The sequence below is a fragment of the Mytilus californianus genome, unplaced genomic scaffold, assembly GCF_021869535.1.
Source record: "Mytilus californianus isolate M0D057914Y unplaced genomic scaffold, xbMytCali1.0.p SCAF_8, whole genome shotgun sequence".
NCBI lineage: Eukaryota > Metazoa > Mollusca > Bivalvia > Mytilida > Mytilidae > Mytilus > Mytilus californianus.
The window spans coordinates 5,144,219-5,161,404 of NW_026262734.1; the positions used below are offsets into that span (position 1 = coordinate 5,144,219).

General features: G+C 32.8%; 1 protein-coding gene across 4 annotated transcripts in view; it reads right to left on the reverse strand.

The window, feature by feature from the left end:
- The window catches only part of LOC127710433 (very large A-kinase anchor protein-like), a 432,438-nt gene that overhangs the window by 398,682 nt on the left and 16,570 nt on the right, over positions 1-17,186 (reverse strand). Inside the window, exons 11-19 of one of the 4 annotated variants that reach the window (XM_052216260.1) lie at positions 11,524-11,671; positions 10,582-10,599; positions 9,370-9,473; positions 8,881-9,025; positions 7,763-7,902; positions 6,747-6,894; positions 5,699-5,834; positions 2,885-3,017; positions 1,560-1,858 (exon numbers count right to left, since the gene is read on the reverse strand). In XM_052216260.1, coding sequence (XP_052072220.1) covers positions 1,738-1,858; positions 2,885-3,017; positions 5,699-5,834; positions 6,747-6,894; positions 7,763-7,902; positions 8,881-9,025; positions 9,370-9,473; positions 10,582-10,599; positions 11,524-11,671 — 1,093 coding nt within the window. In that variant the 3' untranslated portion in view covers positions 1,560-1,737. Of the gene's footprint in view, positions 1-1,559; positions 1,859-2,884; positions 3,018-5,698; positions 5,835-6,746; positions 6,895-7,762; positions 7,903-8,880; positions 9,026-9,369; positions 9,474-10,581; positions 10,600-11,523; positions 11,672-17,186 lie in introns of those variants that run through there. The other 3 variants (XM_052216261.1, XM_052216259.1, XM_052216262.1) reach the window with 3 other exon arrangements.

The following is a 17,186-nucleotide window of genomic DNA, read 5'->3' on the forward strand; positions in this document are numbered from 1 at the left end:
AGAATCTATTCTACTCATTCTTAAAGACCACATCACTCTTAAGAACAATTAATTCGAAGATATGAATATTAAATTAAAATCAGTGACTCAAGACAGACATTCAAAGCCATTTAGTAACCATCGGTTTAAACAAGGTTCATAGTGAAACTCGTAACTAACAGGGAACAAAGTCCTGACCACCAATATACATGTCTATCATGCGGTGACGAAGTACACTTTAATACTATAGCATGTGAAGGTTGTGATGTATGGTATCACTACACTTGTGTTGGCCTTATAACATTAGAAATTAATAAGCTTGACCTAAACTATCCATGCGTTTGTTTTATATGTGACGAAAAGGGCTTATATGATCCAAAAGTAAATCAATAACTTCCAGCAATTCACCGTTACAGAATCTAATGTATTTTGAGTAATATGTTCACAAGCGTGTACCAAAACGTTGTGATTGGCTCACAACGTCCTAAACAATGGAAATTAAACCAATGACGTGACGTAATTTTCATTTGGGTACGAACAATGAAATAACCCACAATTCTTAATATTCTGAAACGGCAATTGGTTACTCTAGAAAAGATTTAATAATTCAGATAACTCTTTATCAGACATTGATCAAACATCAGGGGAATCACTCCACCAAAACATAAGTAATAACATGGATACATGAAAGATTCAGACTGATAGCACCTATTTTACTCCAAACACATTAAATTGAATCTTCTCAACCTGGTAAAAAAAATCCTACCTATACATGCAACTATCTATTTCATCAGGAAATGAACAAACTCGAGACACTTTCCTAACTAGACCAAAAAAAAATCACATCTCTCCAAACCCTACTTAATTAATCAAACCTCACACATACCATTTAGCTGGAAAAGCGAATACCGATACAGAATAAAGTCAATTAACCAACTTCAAAGAAGTAGAGAAATTGGTTATTGGTAGTGATACGCAAAATAAATAATTCGTCAAATTACCAACAAACATCAGGTCCAAGTACAAAAACATATCATTTACAACATTTTAAAACCTCACCAGACTTTCAGTATCTCATCTTACGGACGTCATTACGAGTTGGATGACCATTATGGAATATCTGTTTCACAGATGACGACGGATATGTTCCAATTGCCGTAACTACAATCCCGTCCCCTTTTCCCCGAATGTGACCTACCAATTTAGACTTATAACCGGGTTTGTACTTACATGAGCAACAAGACGGGTGCCACATGTGGAGCAGGATCTGCTTACCCTTCCGGAGCACCTGCACTCACTCCTGTTTTTGGTAGGGTTCATGTTAATCAGTCTTTAGTTTTTTATGTTGTAATTTGTGTACTGTTGTTTGTCGTTTGGACGTTATCTTATTTAGCCATGGCGTTGTCAGTTTATTTTCGACTTATGAGTTTGAATGTCCCTTTGGTATCTTTTGCCTCACTTTTACAAAGGCAAATTGAAATACAGGCACTAAAAACAAGACATAAAGCATTTACTAAAGGACTCTGGAACCTCAGATGTTGGAAAACCTCTCGACACAAACTGCAATGACAACCCAGCTGGATATACAAACTGCCTATTTTATTAAATGTATATAGAATTGAAGTCTTCATTGAATAATACAGTTATGATTAAGGTCTCAAAGCGTTTTACCAAAACTTTAATAACTGAAAGAAACCAATTGATGGTTGGTAAAGTTCAAAAATCGACTGAATGTTCCGACTTCTATTTAATCTCCCTTCAAATCTTATAGAACTGTGTCGACTTGAAGATTCCTTTCTCTGTCCATGTTGTGTTGAGTCCTTGGTGAAACATTGCTTCAAATGGAACTTCGATTTCGCTTTTTGTGTTACTGCTTTTCCTGTAACAATAAAAACAAAGTCAAACATACATGTTGAGTTCAATTTATCCAAATTTAACGTTGATTATATCTTTGTTAAATTCAATTATGGAACAACATGATATTCCATCATTTTGTTTATGAAGATCCTAAAGAAAAGACCCAAATACCGAAGTCGGTGTGTTTCATTTTGATGTATAGTTTCTTAAGCTTTTCCAGCTAAAATGGAAGTGTGTAATTTCTAGCTTAAGGTGTGTGCTGTTTATGTTAGTCAAAACTAGATTGTATTTGAACTATTCTTGTACTGACCATCAACTTGAATTATAACACAATCTTTTAAACCTTCTAAAATTATCGATAAAATGAACTTATGTTTAAGGCATACCTGATGTGGTATAACTAGCATAAGTAAAAAAGACATTTTTCTTGGATGCATATCAAAACAAGAACATAACTATATATGAATATGAATCCTGCTTTGTATCAGTCTATTAGGCTACATTGATGCGATTTGTTTCAAATGCCAAATGGTAAGCAGAGAACCAACAAAACAAAATTTTCAATATTTTATTTGATCCGGCTGACGTTACTACCCACGACCTCCAGCACTCGTGCAGAGAACCATTCTATATGAAATCACCAAATGCGGTTTTTATCGTAATTTCGTTATTAGGAAGGTCCAAACTAAGATTTGTTAGATTTAAACTACTAGGGCCGTATTGCTTAAAAAAATATGTGTCTCGGGAAGATGCATCCTTATTTTTAGAATAGTTACAAACTTTTATACAGTAGAATCTTACCCTAAAGTATATCATTTGAGTCATGTAATATCGAAGCATTGTCTACTTGGTGAATGGGTCAGATGTTGAACTGACTAATATCTAGCAGCAGAATCTACCCACTGGTAGTAAAATGCTCTAAAAACCAACAATTCATGATACCAAAGTCACTAACAAAATCGTGTTAGTAATTGCAAATGTTACGGTATTATTTCGGGGACCGTATATAGCTTGTATTTGCTATATCAACTTCAACAAGATTACGTACCCAAGCAAGTCAGCACTGATTTTCTTAGATTTCTTTCTGTCTGATTTTCCGATGTTGTAGTAAGATTCAGCACTTAATTTGAGGGTCGAGTTGCTGACTACGACAGGAACTGAAGTTTTGTAAGTCAACTCTTCTACAAATATAATTTTAAAACATTTTATATACATAAGAGAATAGACAATCCCCACAGATTTTGCATTACTAAGATGTAAATCCCAAATGAAGTGTATAAGCATTTTTGTATTTAGCCTACCAAATTATGGCCAGTCATTATCTTAATAACCCATTATCTTTTGTTTACACCAAGTATTGATAGCTACACTGATCACTTAACAATTAACTAAACATGTATATGTAAGAGAATGATAATCCCTTTCTTCATGATTAAGTACGAGCGTTAGCGAGTACTTATCATAAAGAAAGGAAATATGTTTCTCTTACAAACTTAGAATATTGTAAAGTGCTTAAGGCTCAAATGATTTCTTGATTGGTTGTATTCACGAATTCGTTTCATTGTCAGTGCAAGTTTATGATTAATGCATGACTTCCTTTTTAGGCATTTCATTTCATTTATGGATTAGCTTTAGTGATGTAAGGACTTTCTTATAATTTTGAAAATGATAATAAACTGTGTTTTAGACTTTTGGAGTTTCGTGTGACGTCCATTTTCACTGAACTAGTATACATTATTGTTTAGGGGCCAGCTGAAGCCCGATTCCGGGTGCGGGATTTTCTCGTTGTTTTGAAGTCCCGTTGGTGGCATTGTGGTGTTTTCTGCTTTTTTGGTCGATTTTTCAATCACAAATCCTTTCAAGCTGATAAATGTAACTTGTAACTCATTTATAGTACCCGGTAACTCTTTGTTTTGAACTGTAAATAAGCCTAAACAATAGGATTATTCCATACTAAGAATATGATTTACATTCATTTTTCACAATTAGGAAATACTAAATCCTACAATTTCATTGGTCAAGAGCACTTTGCTATATTCTAAATATTATTAGACCGCAAAGAAATGTATCATCCGGAATGTAACTGTAATATAATTGACTAAGATTACTAATGAAGGAAATTATTTTACTTATACGATACATATAAGGTTCGAAAAAGAAGTGAATGATTTATGTCTTAATATAACAAAAGTTTGATTTACATATATCAGATAAACATATTCCACGGGAAAATTCGACACTCGCAATCCAGAGGTTGAAGGAACTAGACATATGAGAGTGGTAACACATGTATCAAGTGACTTGGTGTTTTGATTATATGAACTTAGTAATCATAAACTAAATACAAAAAAAGTCCTTATTTACAAATTAAAAACTTAAGCAGAGCTTGATTTACTGCAGTGACGCTGTGTAATAATTGGGGAAACAGATATTTCTTCATTTTTTTCTCAAATAAAGTATAATATAACTGGATGAACCGGACAAAACTGATCAAATTGGAAACTTGTTTTGATTATAAAAGTATGGTAATGTAAATGCTGTAAAATAGGAAAAAAAAGATACTGATTATCACTGTCAATGATGTTTTCTAGTCTGTTGTATATTTGATCCTGTCAGCATTTCTGTATAACTGTAAGATCAGGTCATATTCTAAAAACCCGAAAACACTAAAGACAAGGAAAACATTGTAATCTATCAAAAGGAAGTCTGTTTTGTCGTATATTTTTTGTTTCAATTTTGTTACTTTGTACCAATACAGTTTGTTTTCTTAGAAAAATATATTTCTTAGAAAAAAACCCAACCTTTGCAATCATTATTAACTTTCTTTAGCTGATATATTGTGTTGGTCAAATGCATTTAGCAATGATCAAACCGTAAAATATGATCGCGGAATAACATTACTTTTATAATTTCTTAATTTCAACGGCAAATTAATGAAAGGTATGTTACTGACTACTGACTACTTAGCTCAATCAACTATTTTAAGATACCAAAATTAAAATTTTGTACGTCAGACGCGCGCCTCGTCTGGAAAAGACTCGTCAGTGACGCTTGAATCAAAAAAGGGAGAAAAGACTTACAAAGCACGAACCTGAAAAGCACTGAGGACCCAAAATTTCAAACAGTTTTGCCAAATTATTGTTAAAAAAATTAGCTTATTTTTCATTAAGAGCTAGCAGTCCACCACCAAAGACTTATACACAGCGATAGAAAATGAAATATTACTTTAAAAATTTGTTGCCTTCTATACCTTTTTCAAGAACGCTCAACTCCAGATATGTGTTAAACAAGGATGCATAGGTACTAAAGTACTTACGGATGGGACGGAGAAGTAGAGTTGGGTCCACCTACGGTCAATTATGCTAGGTTTCACTCTCCACTTTTTTCAGAAATTGCCTGTACCAAGTCAGACATATGATAGTTATTTTTCACAGTTTTGTTTGGTTTTTGTCAGTTGTTATGGACTTCCCCTTTTGAATTTACTTTGGAGTTCGGTATTTGTGTTATATATTTTTGCGTACGGATTTGAAACCTTAGTTTCTTGATAATAAGTTAACTTTATGAATGAGTTTATAGTTCATGTGGGTGCCGCGCTGACTACTGAGCTAAAGGTACGCGTCGAGGCCTAGCAGTCAAGCAGCAGGATAAGACTGTACAATTGTTAACCGTTTGCCTTATAATAATCGAATACAATAATTAAAGGTTTTGTATTTCAAATTCATTGTCTAGCCGCTTCGTATACAAATAAAGGCAACAGTAGTATACCGCTGTATACAAAATTTTTATCTTCGTTTCTTTTGCTATCAAATTAGTGTTCTTTTATGTTTCTCTGTAACATAAATTATTTCAAAAAGTATCTTACTTGAAACCATGGCTTTTTCTTCCCAGCAAAATGTGTATTCATCTGCACGACCTGAATCGCTGAAAATCGTTGCTTCATTGCGAGTTGTTTTTTCAAGGTCAAACTTGAAATCCACTTTTACAGGAAAGGATGGTTTCTGTAATGATACAGATGGTCTATTGTATTGGCAAAAAGAAACATTTTGAAATTCTGCATTCAAAAATTTACACAAATCATCTTCAAGTTGTAGGAGATGTTTGTTTGACATAGTTAGAGATAGAAATTCAACAATTTAATTTACCAAATACACTTACGTCTAAAGGTTGATGAACAAAACTCATCAAAGATATCAGACATATGATAGTGTACGCCAGATGCCAATGTCGACTACATAGTGGTCAACCGGATCAGTCAGATAACAATCAGAAGGTCAGTTAGCATCTAATGTTTCTACGTATTCATACATCACGTGTTGCTCAGTCTTTTGTTTTCTATGTTGTTTTGTGTACTGTAGTTTGTCTGTTTGTCTTTTTCTTTTTAGCTATTGGGTTGTCAATTTATTTTTTACTTATGAGTATGGTATCCATCGCCTCTCTTTCACAGGTTTTTAAATGTTAACGTTTGATCTTTCGTGATAATGGTAAATCAAGAAAAGCGTTACGGACGCAAGAAATTTATCAAGTGTATATTTTGTATCATCTAAGTCGATCGAAACATTGACATGATTAAGATATGGCCAAATATCTGAAATACTAACCGAGGTGTAAAGAGAAACATCATGCATAATACAACAAAAACGTCTGATGAACTAACAAGCTAGATGCCCCCACTTACAGGTTTATGTTGGATCCATTGTTGAACATTACCATATACTATTTTATTTTGTATCATTTATAAATAATTAAAATTGTGTTGTTCTTAATGCAAAAATCATTAGTAGTAGTGTACTTTATGAAGACGGGTTGTCATTTTTATGTTCTATTCGTGATTCTATCGTATGGTCTGATAGTAAGTACAGTATTTGAGTACAATCAAATGATCATAGAAATAAATTTTAATCAAAACATACAGTTTGCAGTGCTCTTAGTGAGGAAAACTTGTCATTTTCAAATTTTCCATATCCAGGTGACATTATTTCAAAGTCAGAATGCCTATGTTCTCCTCGCAGAAAAAGTGTCTGTTTTCCAGCGTATTCTACATGTTCATATCCAACCCATCTATTGAATAAGAATATTATTTGTATAAATCCAAACGAACAACCTTTCCCTGTTTATTTTCTAAAAATTGATTTTATGATTTAGTCATAGCACGCATTACTTAGTAACACATATGTTCTGTAAAAAATAAATGAAAATATAACTACATCAAATTAAAAGGAAGAAAAAAACCGACGCTACAAAATGCTGACTAAGAACAAGAATATAAGATATGAGAAAGGGTAACACAATGGTATATGCCATTCTTCCTCTTAGTAGCAAACAGAAGTGAAGTTTTATAATACCTATTGATGGCTACATAACTTATAATTCAAATTTGTGACAAATGTAATACTTTTAATAGGTAACAAACGGATTTCGAAAAAGACAGCTGACCTAGTAAAAGATATTAACTGAAAACAGCAATTTTGATCTCACTGTTCAGTATTTTTGATAATGTATAAACGAAAGACGTATGATTTTGAGTTTTGGAATGTTTTAACAGTGCCTGAACTGTGTATTTTTGTATTTTAAAAGTAAGTGCATATAATTTGTTCTTGAAATAACATCTCTAACCTAATCGTCTTACAATTTTTGTCTCTGATCTTTATGATGAAATTTTTGAGAATAATCTCTAAAGTTTGTCGAATCTGTGTTTTAATATAAAGGATCAGAGTCGTCGACTTTTACTAAGAATTGTTCTCAATCCTTTTTTAGATGCGATTTTAAACTTGAATTCATGTCTATACTTTTGCTCTGCGCTAAATGCTTTTTAGTGATTATAAGATCATGGTATCTTATACCTTGTTTCAACAAGAATTTTTTTCAAATGCCACAAGCGTATGTGGATAAAGCATTATCTTCGATTTAACGTTTATAACATACGTACGCTCCACTGTGTACTATAATAGATGACACTATATCGTTCATGTTTTTATGTCGCAGATCTGGAGTGTTTGCTTTCAACTCTAATGACTTGCCGACGAAATGATGTTCGTAAATCGTACACTTGGGTTCTTCAGAGAAATCCTGAAATTAATTTAATTGAAAAGTCAGGATATTCAAGCTTCTTAACATTCGAACACGAGGACTACAATGTACCTGTAAACTGAATAACGTGCCTCACTGTTTTATTCATAATAATTCTGCAGACGCTTACGGATATGAAGTTTTAACTTATCAACGGATTTGTACTCGCCATGATCAAAATGACAGATGTCACTAATTGATCAGAATTTGCTTATCTCTCTAGGGCACATCAGATCGTTTCCAGTGTTGGATGGGGTTCGTGGTGCTCCGTATGAAGTTTTTATTTTTATTGATATCGTTTTGTTTTTTGCCATGGTGATGTCGGTTTCCATTCGATTGTGGGTTTTCAATGTCCATTTTCTTTCCTCAGTCCTTTTTTAAAGAATCAAACTTTACCTGAATTTAAAAAAAAAATTAAATGGAAAATATTGGGAATACATCTTCTGAATTGGTATATGCAGAACTTGCAAATTAAACAGACAAAAGTATATGTAGTTAAGTATAAGAGTCATTGAATCGTAATATATGACAGGTGCTTCCTGTGAAAGAAGTATTTCTATGATTCTTTTTGATAATCAGTACAAATATTTAACAAATCGTATTTTCTTTGATGAAAAAAAAACAATTGGTAGACGTTATTCGAAGTACAATTATTAGAAAGACATAGATTTATTTGCTTTACGAGTATTCAGATTTTTATTGATTTTTCTCTTTAGAACTGCTTGTCTAAGGAAGAAATTTGACTCCAATTTCAGAAAAAGGTACGGTTTATTTGTTTTGATTGACATTTATCAAGCTGGTGAGTCCGAAACGCTTTCAGCAGTAACTTTTATCACGCCCTTATAAAAACAAAGATTTACAAAATATAGCATTGTCACACTATGTGAATTACGTTGATGAAGTTTTCATGTTGAATTTCGACGATTATAAAAATCAAATATCATGATTTATAGTTGTCCTAATGGATAGTATACGCACGTATTCTAATGGCTTTATTGCGAATTTAGAGCTTTTGAAGTCATGAAACTTCTCGTTTTTATTGTACTGCACAAAGTTTATCCTGTCTCCTTCCATCATTACACAAATGTCCCCTGGAAACTTTTCTGTAGGTTCCAATACCCATCTCAAATGAATCAATCGTATGCTAGAATCAACTGACGTTGAATAAATCGTAAATTGACGTTTGATAAATTTCACAATTTACATTAACAACATGTTACAATTCACATAAGAGAGAGAGACAGAGATAGTTTCAGTGCATTGTAAAATTTATTGTAGATGAGTAGCTTATTTTCCAAAATACTTTTCTATGGTTATTTACTTTGTGTAAAGTCTTTAATTTATCGTATACAGTTTTTTCAGGCTTTAATGGGGATAGTTCATGAACAGGTTGTACTGAATAATTCTAGTTTCCAATAATTCATTGTAAGATGTACAAATACTGTAAGCTGCGAAAAACAAACTTACACTCCACTTTCTACAATTACACTTGATGCAACTTTCAAGGCTTCCTGCTTCTTTGTGTATGTTTCAGATACTCCCATAAAATCTGGTTGATCATATAAGGTGATCTACAAAAGCAAGTATCAAGACCGTCTTAACAAAATGGTAATTTGATGCAAATCATTCACTTCATAGATTTTAAGTGCAGCTAAGCATAGCAAATGTGAAATAAAATAAATAATGCATTCTGATATAAGTTCAAATCTAATATAAGAGTTTAGTTCCAGGTAAGTTTAATCAATGCGCGAGCAGAAAAATTCACATTTTTATTGCAGGCACAAGTTATTCAAATCAATTTGGACGAAAAGGAAAATACAGTGACACTATTTAGTATTTGATACAATAAGGATAGTTTCATAGAATAAGGGACCACAGGTCTTGAAAAGTCTAATGGCGGCATTCGCTTGTCAGAGTTTCATTCCTTAGCAAATATATTTTTCTAATGCATACCATGATTATCTAAGCAATAACATTATGGTATCCTGTAATGATAATTTCACTTCAAAGTAAAATACGGTAAAAAGAGGCAAACCAAGCCGACAAACAATATGTGTTTTACTGTAAACATTGATTTGTTCACTTGCACAGATAATGCATCAAATAAAATTAGGAAACGTTTAATCATGTATGACTGCCACTTGACTGCTTTCATTTTTTAGACTGCTTATGTACGATAGACTATAAGCAATGAGACAGCAACCAAACGACAATATATTACCTGCCATATCACATAATTCCTAAAAAGGATAAAACGATTTCGACAACCATTTAACAGGTTCATGATTTTAAGACTAATATGTATTAGCAGCTAAACATAATTAATTATTCAAATTATGGATGAACTGTTCAGTTTCAGTTTTCCAAATACTAAGCATCAAAATACCATGAAGGTACTCTAGCAGAATATTCTGATTGGTAGTATTTTGAAGTAAAATAGATGAAATATCATAAGGAGTAGATTTGATTTTCTTTTTATAAAAACAAGTTTATATTCAACATAAATCCATAAATTACTATAATAATAAAGTTTGTAATAAATAAAAAAATAACAATAATAATATTAATAATAAAGATAACAATAATAAAAGATAATGATAATAATGATAGTGATAATTATGACATTATCATTGTTAATTAAGCAATTCAGTTAAAGAAAAAAGAAAAAGATCTGCTTACCATTGGCAGCTTGGGTTTCTGAATAAAAAGTGTATAAATACAGTGACGAATATGTTAGATACATATAAATATTAAACATAATTTCGGACGAAACAAAATAATGAACTAATAGATTGTGAACTTCATATATCAAATCAAAACCATGTCAATGGCAATGCGGAATGGTGTGGTTTGTTTACTTTTTTCACCTTTATATATATTTATATTGGTGAAGATAAACTTTTGAGATACCTAAGGTATTTCCCTAATTTTAGAGAAGAGTATTTCAATGGTCGGTAGAATCTTTCATTCTGTAATCGACCAACTTAGTATACAACATGTTCAAGTACATGCAGGTGTAATGTCAAACCATGCAGGATACTGGGAAACCATATTGGTATACTATACAAATAGCGTTTCTTGGTATCCTACTTTTTTTCGAGCAAACGGTTTCATTGACATTACTGTGTAAGTTACAGTATATTCTTACAATCTCTGTTCAGGTCATCTTTAAGAAACGTTGATCACTTCAACGACTGCAATTTAAAATACTGAACATTTGAGCTTCAATTTTCGATTGCTTCGCAAAAACAATAAACATACGTTTTTGGAGAGTATATTTTAATCCTGGTATTTATAATGAATTTATTAGAACTTGCTACGAGCAGGAGAAAAGATCGGCGAACCGCGCTTTTCTTTCAATTTCCATTGCTCGTACTTATAAAGTAAAATGTTTTCCTAAAAATGTACGTATATTGTAATATACAATGGTATGACGAGACGGGATATAAAATATTTTTTCTTAGATAATCAATTCAAATTCAAAAGAAATATTTCAAACAATTGTTTTCTTTATATGACATAATACAAATTGTACTATATTCAATCGTGTGATCGTTTTTTAGGTAGGATGGTGGTGCTGTATCTAATGATTATAACAAATAACTTAAAACAAAAACATACAATTTGTACGGCTTTAAGTGAAACAAATTTGTCGTTTGTAAACTTTCCATATCCGGGATTTTTTTGCTGAAAGGTAGAAGCCTCATGGTCTCCTCGTAGAAACAGTGTCTGTTTACCCTTGAAATCAGCTCCTTCATAGCTAACCCACCTGTTAAATACATATTGAAATTGTAAATTGACGAACGTAAAACCTTTCTACGCTTTTTCAAAACAAATACAAGAAATATTGATTTCAGAATTTAGTTCTCCTATCAATGACTAACTCACCATAAGGATTTGTACTGTGTTATGCCTCTTTACTGGATTAAACATTTGAGCTCTTTTTGGGGCTGTGTTTATGCAATACATGTGATTGATTTTAAAGCTTGTATTTTCTTTTGTGTTTTATCTACGAATATTATATTATGAATAATTGTCAAATTCAAATAAACATCATCAAGGTCTAGAAATACAAAACCCCAAAATCCGGCGGAAAAAACATGATGGTGCAGGTCCATCGAATGATAAACAATACAAATCACACTAGACTCCCCTGATCAGAACTCGATAAAACACTTTTGAATTAAAACATTTGTTGTTTTTTATACCTTTAAAGAGGCTTTACAGGAAATGTACATTTCGCATGCTCTTCAATTCACGTGAAATTACTAGCAGACAATAAATCAACAATGGTGAATTGAAGTTGAAAAGATCGCTCTTGGAATCAAGTGTTAAATAAATCTGTCAGTAAATATGTAGTAGTTAAAAATAACATGGATCACTTATAAAATCTTTCAGAATTCAAATGATGTGGTTCCTATTGTAATATTCAATCCAGGGCATTCGTAACATCATTTTTTGTCCCACTCGAGCCCCTTCAGATTTATCACATGACCGCCGCCATTGTTATGTAAACAATATATTTTGGGTAAAATTGCTTGTCCCTTTATGTGAATTCTGGTTTGTGTGTTACACGTGTCAAAATGAAATAAAGCATACATTGAAATCAAAAGATTAGAAAAATATATATATATAATTGAAATTAATTGATATTAAATCAGAAAGAATTCGTCAATTTGACATACGCTTAATAAATCGTTAACATAGTAGGAAGATACCAAGAGACCAAAAACTTCAAACCACTCGCCAAGTCTCTTCTTAAAGATTGCATGCTTAGTCTTTAGTTTTCTATGTTGTGTCATCTGTACTATTATTTGTCTGTTTGTCTTTTTATTTTTGACCATGGCGTTGTCAGTTTGTTTTCGATCTGTGAGTTTGACTGTCCCTCTGGTATCTTTCGTCCCTCTTTTAAAAGTTTCAAATAAAGGCAACAGTAGTATACCGCTATTCGAAATTTATAAATCGATTGAGAAAAAAACAAATCCGCGTTACAAACTAAAACTGAGGGAAACACATCAAATATAAGAGGAAAACAACGACACAACAGAAACACAACACTAAAATGCAACACACACAGAAACGAACTATAATATAACAATGGCCATTTTCCTGACTTGGTACAGGACATCTTAAGAAAAAATGGTGGGTTGAACCTGGTTTTGTGGCTAGCCAAACCTCCCGCTTTTATGGCAATGTTAAATATAACATTAAAATGACAAGATTATATGACAGGACTACATTACAAATAAATGGGAGAACATACAGGACAGAGACACACACACATAATAGCTATCAAAAGGTACCAGGCTTATAATTTAATACGCCAGACGCGCGTTTCGTCTACATAAGACCCATCAGTGACGCTCAGATCAAAAACGTTCGAAAGTCAAAACAAGTACAAAGTTGAAGAGCATTGAGAACCAAAAGTTCCAAAAAGTTGGGTTATATGCCTGGGATAAGAAAATCCTTAGTATTTAGAATAATCCATACTTTTGCAAACAGTAAATTTATAAAAATGACTATATAAAAGATATACATGTTAACACCGAAGTGGTGACTAACTACAGAATAAAAACGAATACGTTTAAACAACCTAAATCAGCACATAAAAAAGGCACAGCCGAACAACGTATTATATGTTAGCCGAAGTGTTACGTCACATATAAATTTCTATAAATTTCCAAATAATAGGATAGAGTTCAAGATTAGGTTTGTAATACTAATATAACATGTATTAATACCAATGAAAATTACAATACTTATTAATATACCATTGTGGTAGTAAATAGATAATTAATTGTATTATCAAGCTATGTCGGTATTTCTTCTAAATCAAACTGTAAACCAAATACATCGTATAAATTTAGTTGACCAAACTAAAATCTTATAAATGAACTAGGTTATTAATTATCTTTACCGTAACACACGAATAGAACAGAAAAAAATAAGATTTACAACTACAAACGATAATACATTTGACAAAATCCGATGAGAATAACAAATATAACATCAAAACTAAATACATGGATTTTGGATAGAAAAATACCGTGACACGTCCTATAGCAATGCGAATTCACACTCAGCAAAACAGTCACAATCGGGAATAAGTCACGTTCGGTACTTAAAAGATCAGACGACGTAATGGCAAACCACAATCTAACACGTTGTAAAAATGTCCTTTGTTAGTTTGGACAAAGACACATCGTATGAATCAACCAATTCGTGATGGTGTCCATAAAATTTACGGAGTGTCATTTTTAATCTGTCCTCCTCATAACTTTGTTGGAGCAGTTTCTGCGTTAGGAGCACACTCCTGTATATGAAGAATATATGTATATGAAATAGACGGACATCCCGTATTCAACTTTACATGACCACTTGCGTGGATGTTATGTTGGTAGAGATACACCCTCTTCTTTTGGACCTACAGACCTACAAATGAACTTACCGTTTCCGAAGAAGAAAGATTGATACATTATATTGAGTATATGGTAGTTCGTGGTCTTCCCTTATCTCGCCATCACTTGAAATAATTTGTTTGAAAACGCTCTTCAATCTTGAAAATGGGCAGTCAGATAAATGGATATCCTCCAGAATAATGTAGGGCTAAGATATCTCAAAATCAAATCGACCAATACAACGAACTGCTTGAGAGTGCCTTGAAGATATTAGATCTTAAGAATGACCCGACCCAAATATATAACTGTGATGAATCAGGATTTTCAGGTCGCCTAAATAGTACTAAGAACTGATGAGCCGTGGTATTGCAATGTTTGTGTACAGTCTGATGAATAATGAACTATGAACTTTTTTTACGAAACAAAAAACAGTTTTCCAAACATTACACATCATGATAAATTTTAGAATCTCTCTATTTCTGTGAATAAATTACCGTTTCAGTAAAATTTCAATTCCAATTATCAGTAAAATGTTTATTTTATTAGTTAGACATCATACGTTTTTACTCTGAGGTTTTTATAACATTATCGAGAACTGGTCAAGTTGTATTCGAATTTGGCATAATTTTAGCATGTGAAACAAACATGCCCCAAGGTGACGTCATAATAAGAATTGCACGACCAATCAGGTCATTTTGTTTCAAATAAGGTCAACTTTGATAAAACAAAAGGTCAGGAATTAGTTTGCAAGATTATGTCGGTAAACAGTAAAAAGCAGTGCTAAATTATCGAGCACTGGTCAGGAGAGTCTAGTGGAACATGTCATGATACTTATAACCATTACAAATTCGATAATATGTCGCACATGTTGGTGTCTTAAGGACATGATTTTGTCAGACAAGCGGAACATATACCTGATCCCACGTGACGAAGATATCATATAACGGTTATCCTTCTGAAATAAAGATGCTTTATTTATATTTTATATATCTTTATACATATCATAATGTAAAAAGGCTTTAAAGATTCAAGGCTTATAATTTGGAACACCAGACGCGCGTTTCGTCTACATACGAATCATCAGTGTTGCTCAATTCAAAACAATTGGACAGCCAAACCACATACAAACTGAGCATTATACCAATGGCTAAGGCATTCTATAAAACTTTCGAAGATATAAAAGAATTAACACTGTTCCACATTTATAACAAAGATTTAATTGTAGTGTATAATCCTTATGAGTCTTATAGTACTTTTGATATCCTTTTTGCATAACTAAGTCAATAAAAATATCATCAAAGATGCGCATTTCGTCTTCATGAGACCAAGTCCGAAGGCCAAATCCCACACGAATCCAAACAGCATAACAAAAACTGAACATTTCGAAAAATTCTGTCAAATACGGCCAAGCAACATATGCCTGGTGAAGAATACCTTTGTGTTTTGAATAATTCAACATTTTTTAAACAATATATTGACAAACAATAAATATATGTCAATGACATTTCATGTCAACATAAAACCTCTGACTCCTAAACTTGTGACACCCACGAGGTCGAAACGACGACAATCAGTGCCATCTATCCAGTGGTTGTAAACTCTAACCAAAGATAACATGATTATAATTTAGAATTCCATGCGTTTGTCATACAAGTGAGCGGTTTACCTAGCTATAAAACCAAGTTTAACCCTCCATTTTCTACATAAGGAAATGTCTGTATCAAGGCAGGAATATGACAGTTGTGTCTATTCGTTTGATGTGTTTGAGAGGCGAAAGATAGCAGAGGGACATTCAAACTCATAAGTCGAAAATAAATTGACAACACCATGGCAAAAAAGAAAAAGACCAAGAGACAAACAACAGTACACAAATAACAAAACAGAAAACTAAAGACACGAACTCCACCAAAAACTGTGGCTGATCTAAGGTGCTCCGGAAGGGTTAGCCGATTCTGCTCCACATGTGACACCCGTTCATGTTAGTACAAACACGGTGATAAGTCTAATTCGGTAGATCATATTCGGGGAAAAGGGAACGATAATGTAGTTACGACAATTGGAACATATCCGCCATCATCTGTGAAACGTATATTCCTAAACGGTCAACCAACTCGCGATGGCGTCCGTAAAATTTACGAAGGGATGATTTCAACCTCACCACTTGGAACTCTTGGTTTAATAGCTTCCTTGTGAGCAGCAACCCTCTATCAAGGAAATCATGATAGGAAATACAAGCCCTGGAATATCGTTTCAACTGGGAGATATATATTCCGTATGCAGGAGCTGCTGGAATGTTGCTACACAGAAATGGAAAATTGACACAATTCGGAAGATGAAATCATCTCTTTTGTCGTCAAGGTTGGTTTTCAAACGACCCTCATTGTCCATGTCTAGATGAAAGTCTAGAAATGAGGCAGACTCAACTGTATCTGTTGTATCCTTTATCTCAAATTCGATGGGATAGATGCGTGCAACATTGTTACCAAATTTTGAATTGAGAGAACATCATCTTTATAGCGGAAAGTAAAGTTAAAGGATACTGCTACTTCTTTTCTTTTTCCGAAGAAGTTCCTGTTTGAAATCAGCTTTATATGAATAAAGGAACAAGTCAGCAAGAAGAGGAGCACAGTTGGTTCCGATGGGAATGCCGATTATTTGTTGAAAAACACGTCATCCAAACGTAACAAATATGTTGTCAATCAAGAAATGAGGCATCTTGACAATGTCAATTTCAGAGAATTATTTGTTTAAATCAGAGTGATTTTTTACAAAGTATGATTTATCCCTCTAAATATTGAGCTTTTAATTTTGCCATTTGATTAAGAACTTTCCATTTTGAATTTTCCTTAGAGTTCGGTATTTTTTGTTATTTTACTTTTTGGTACG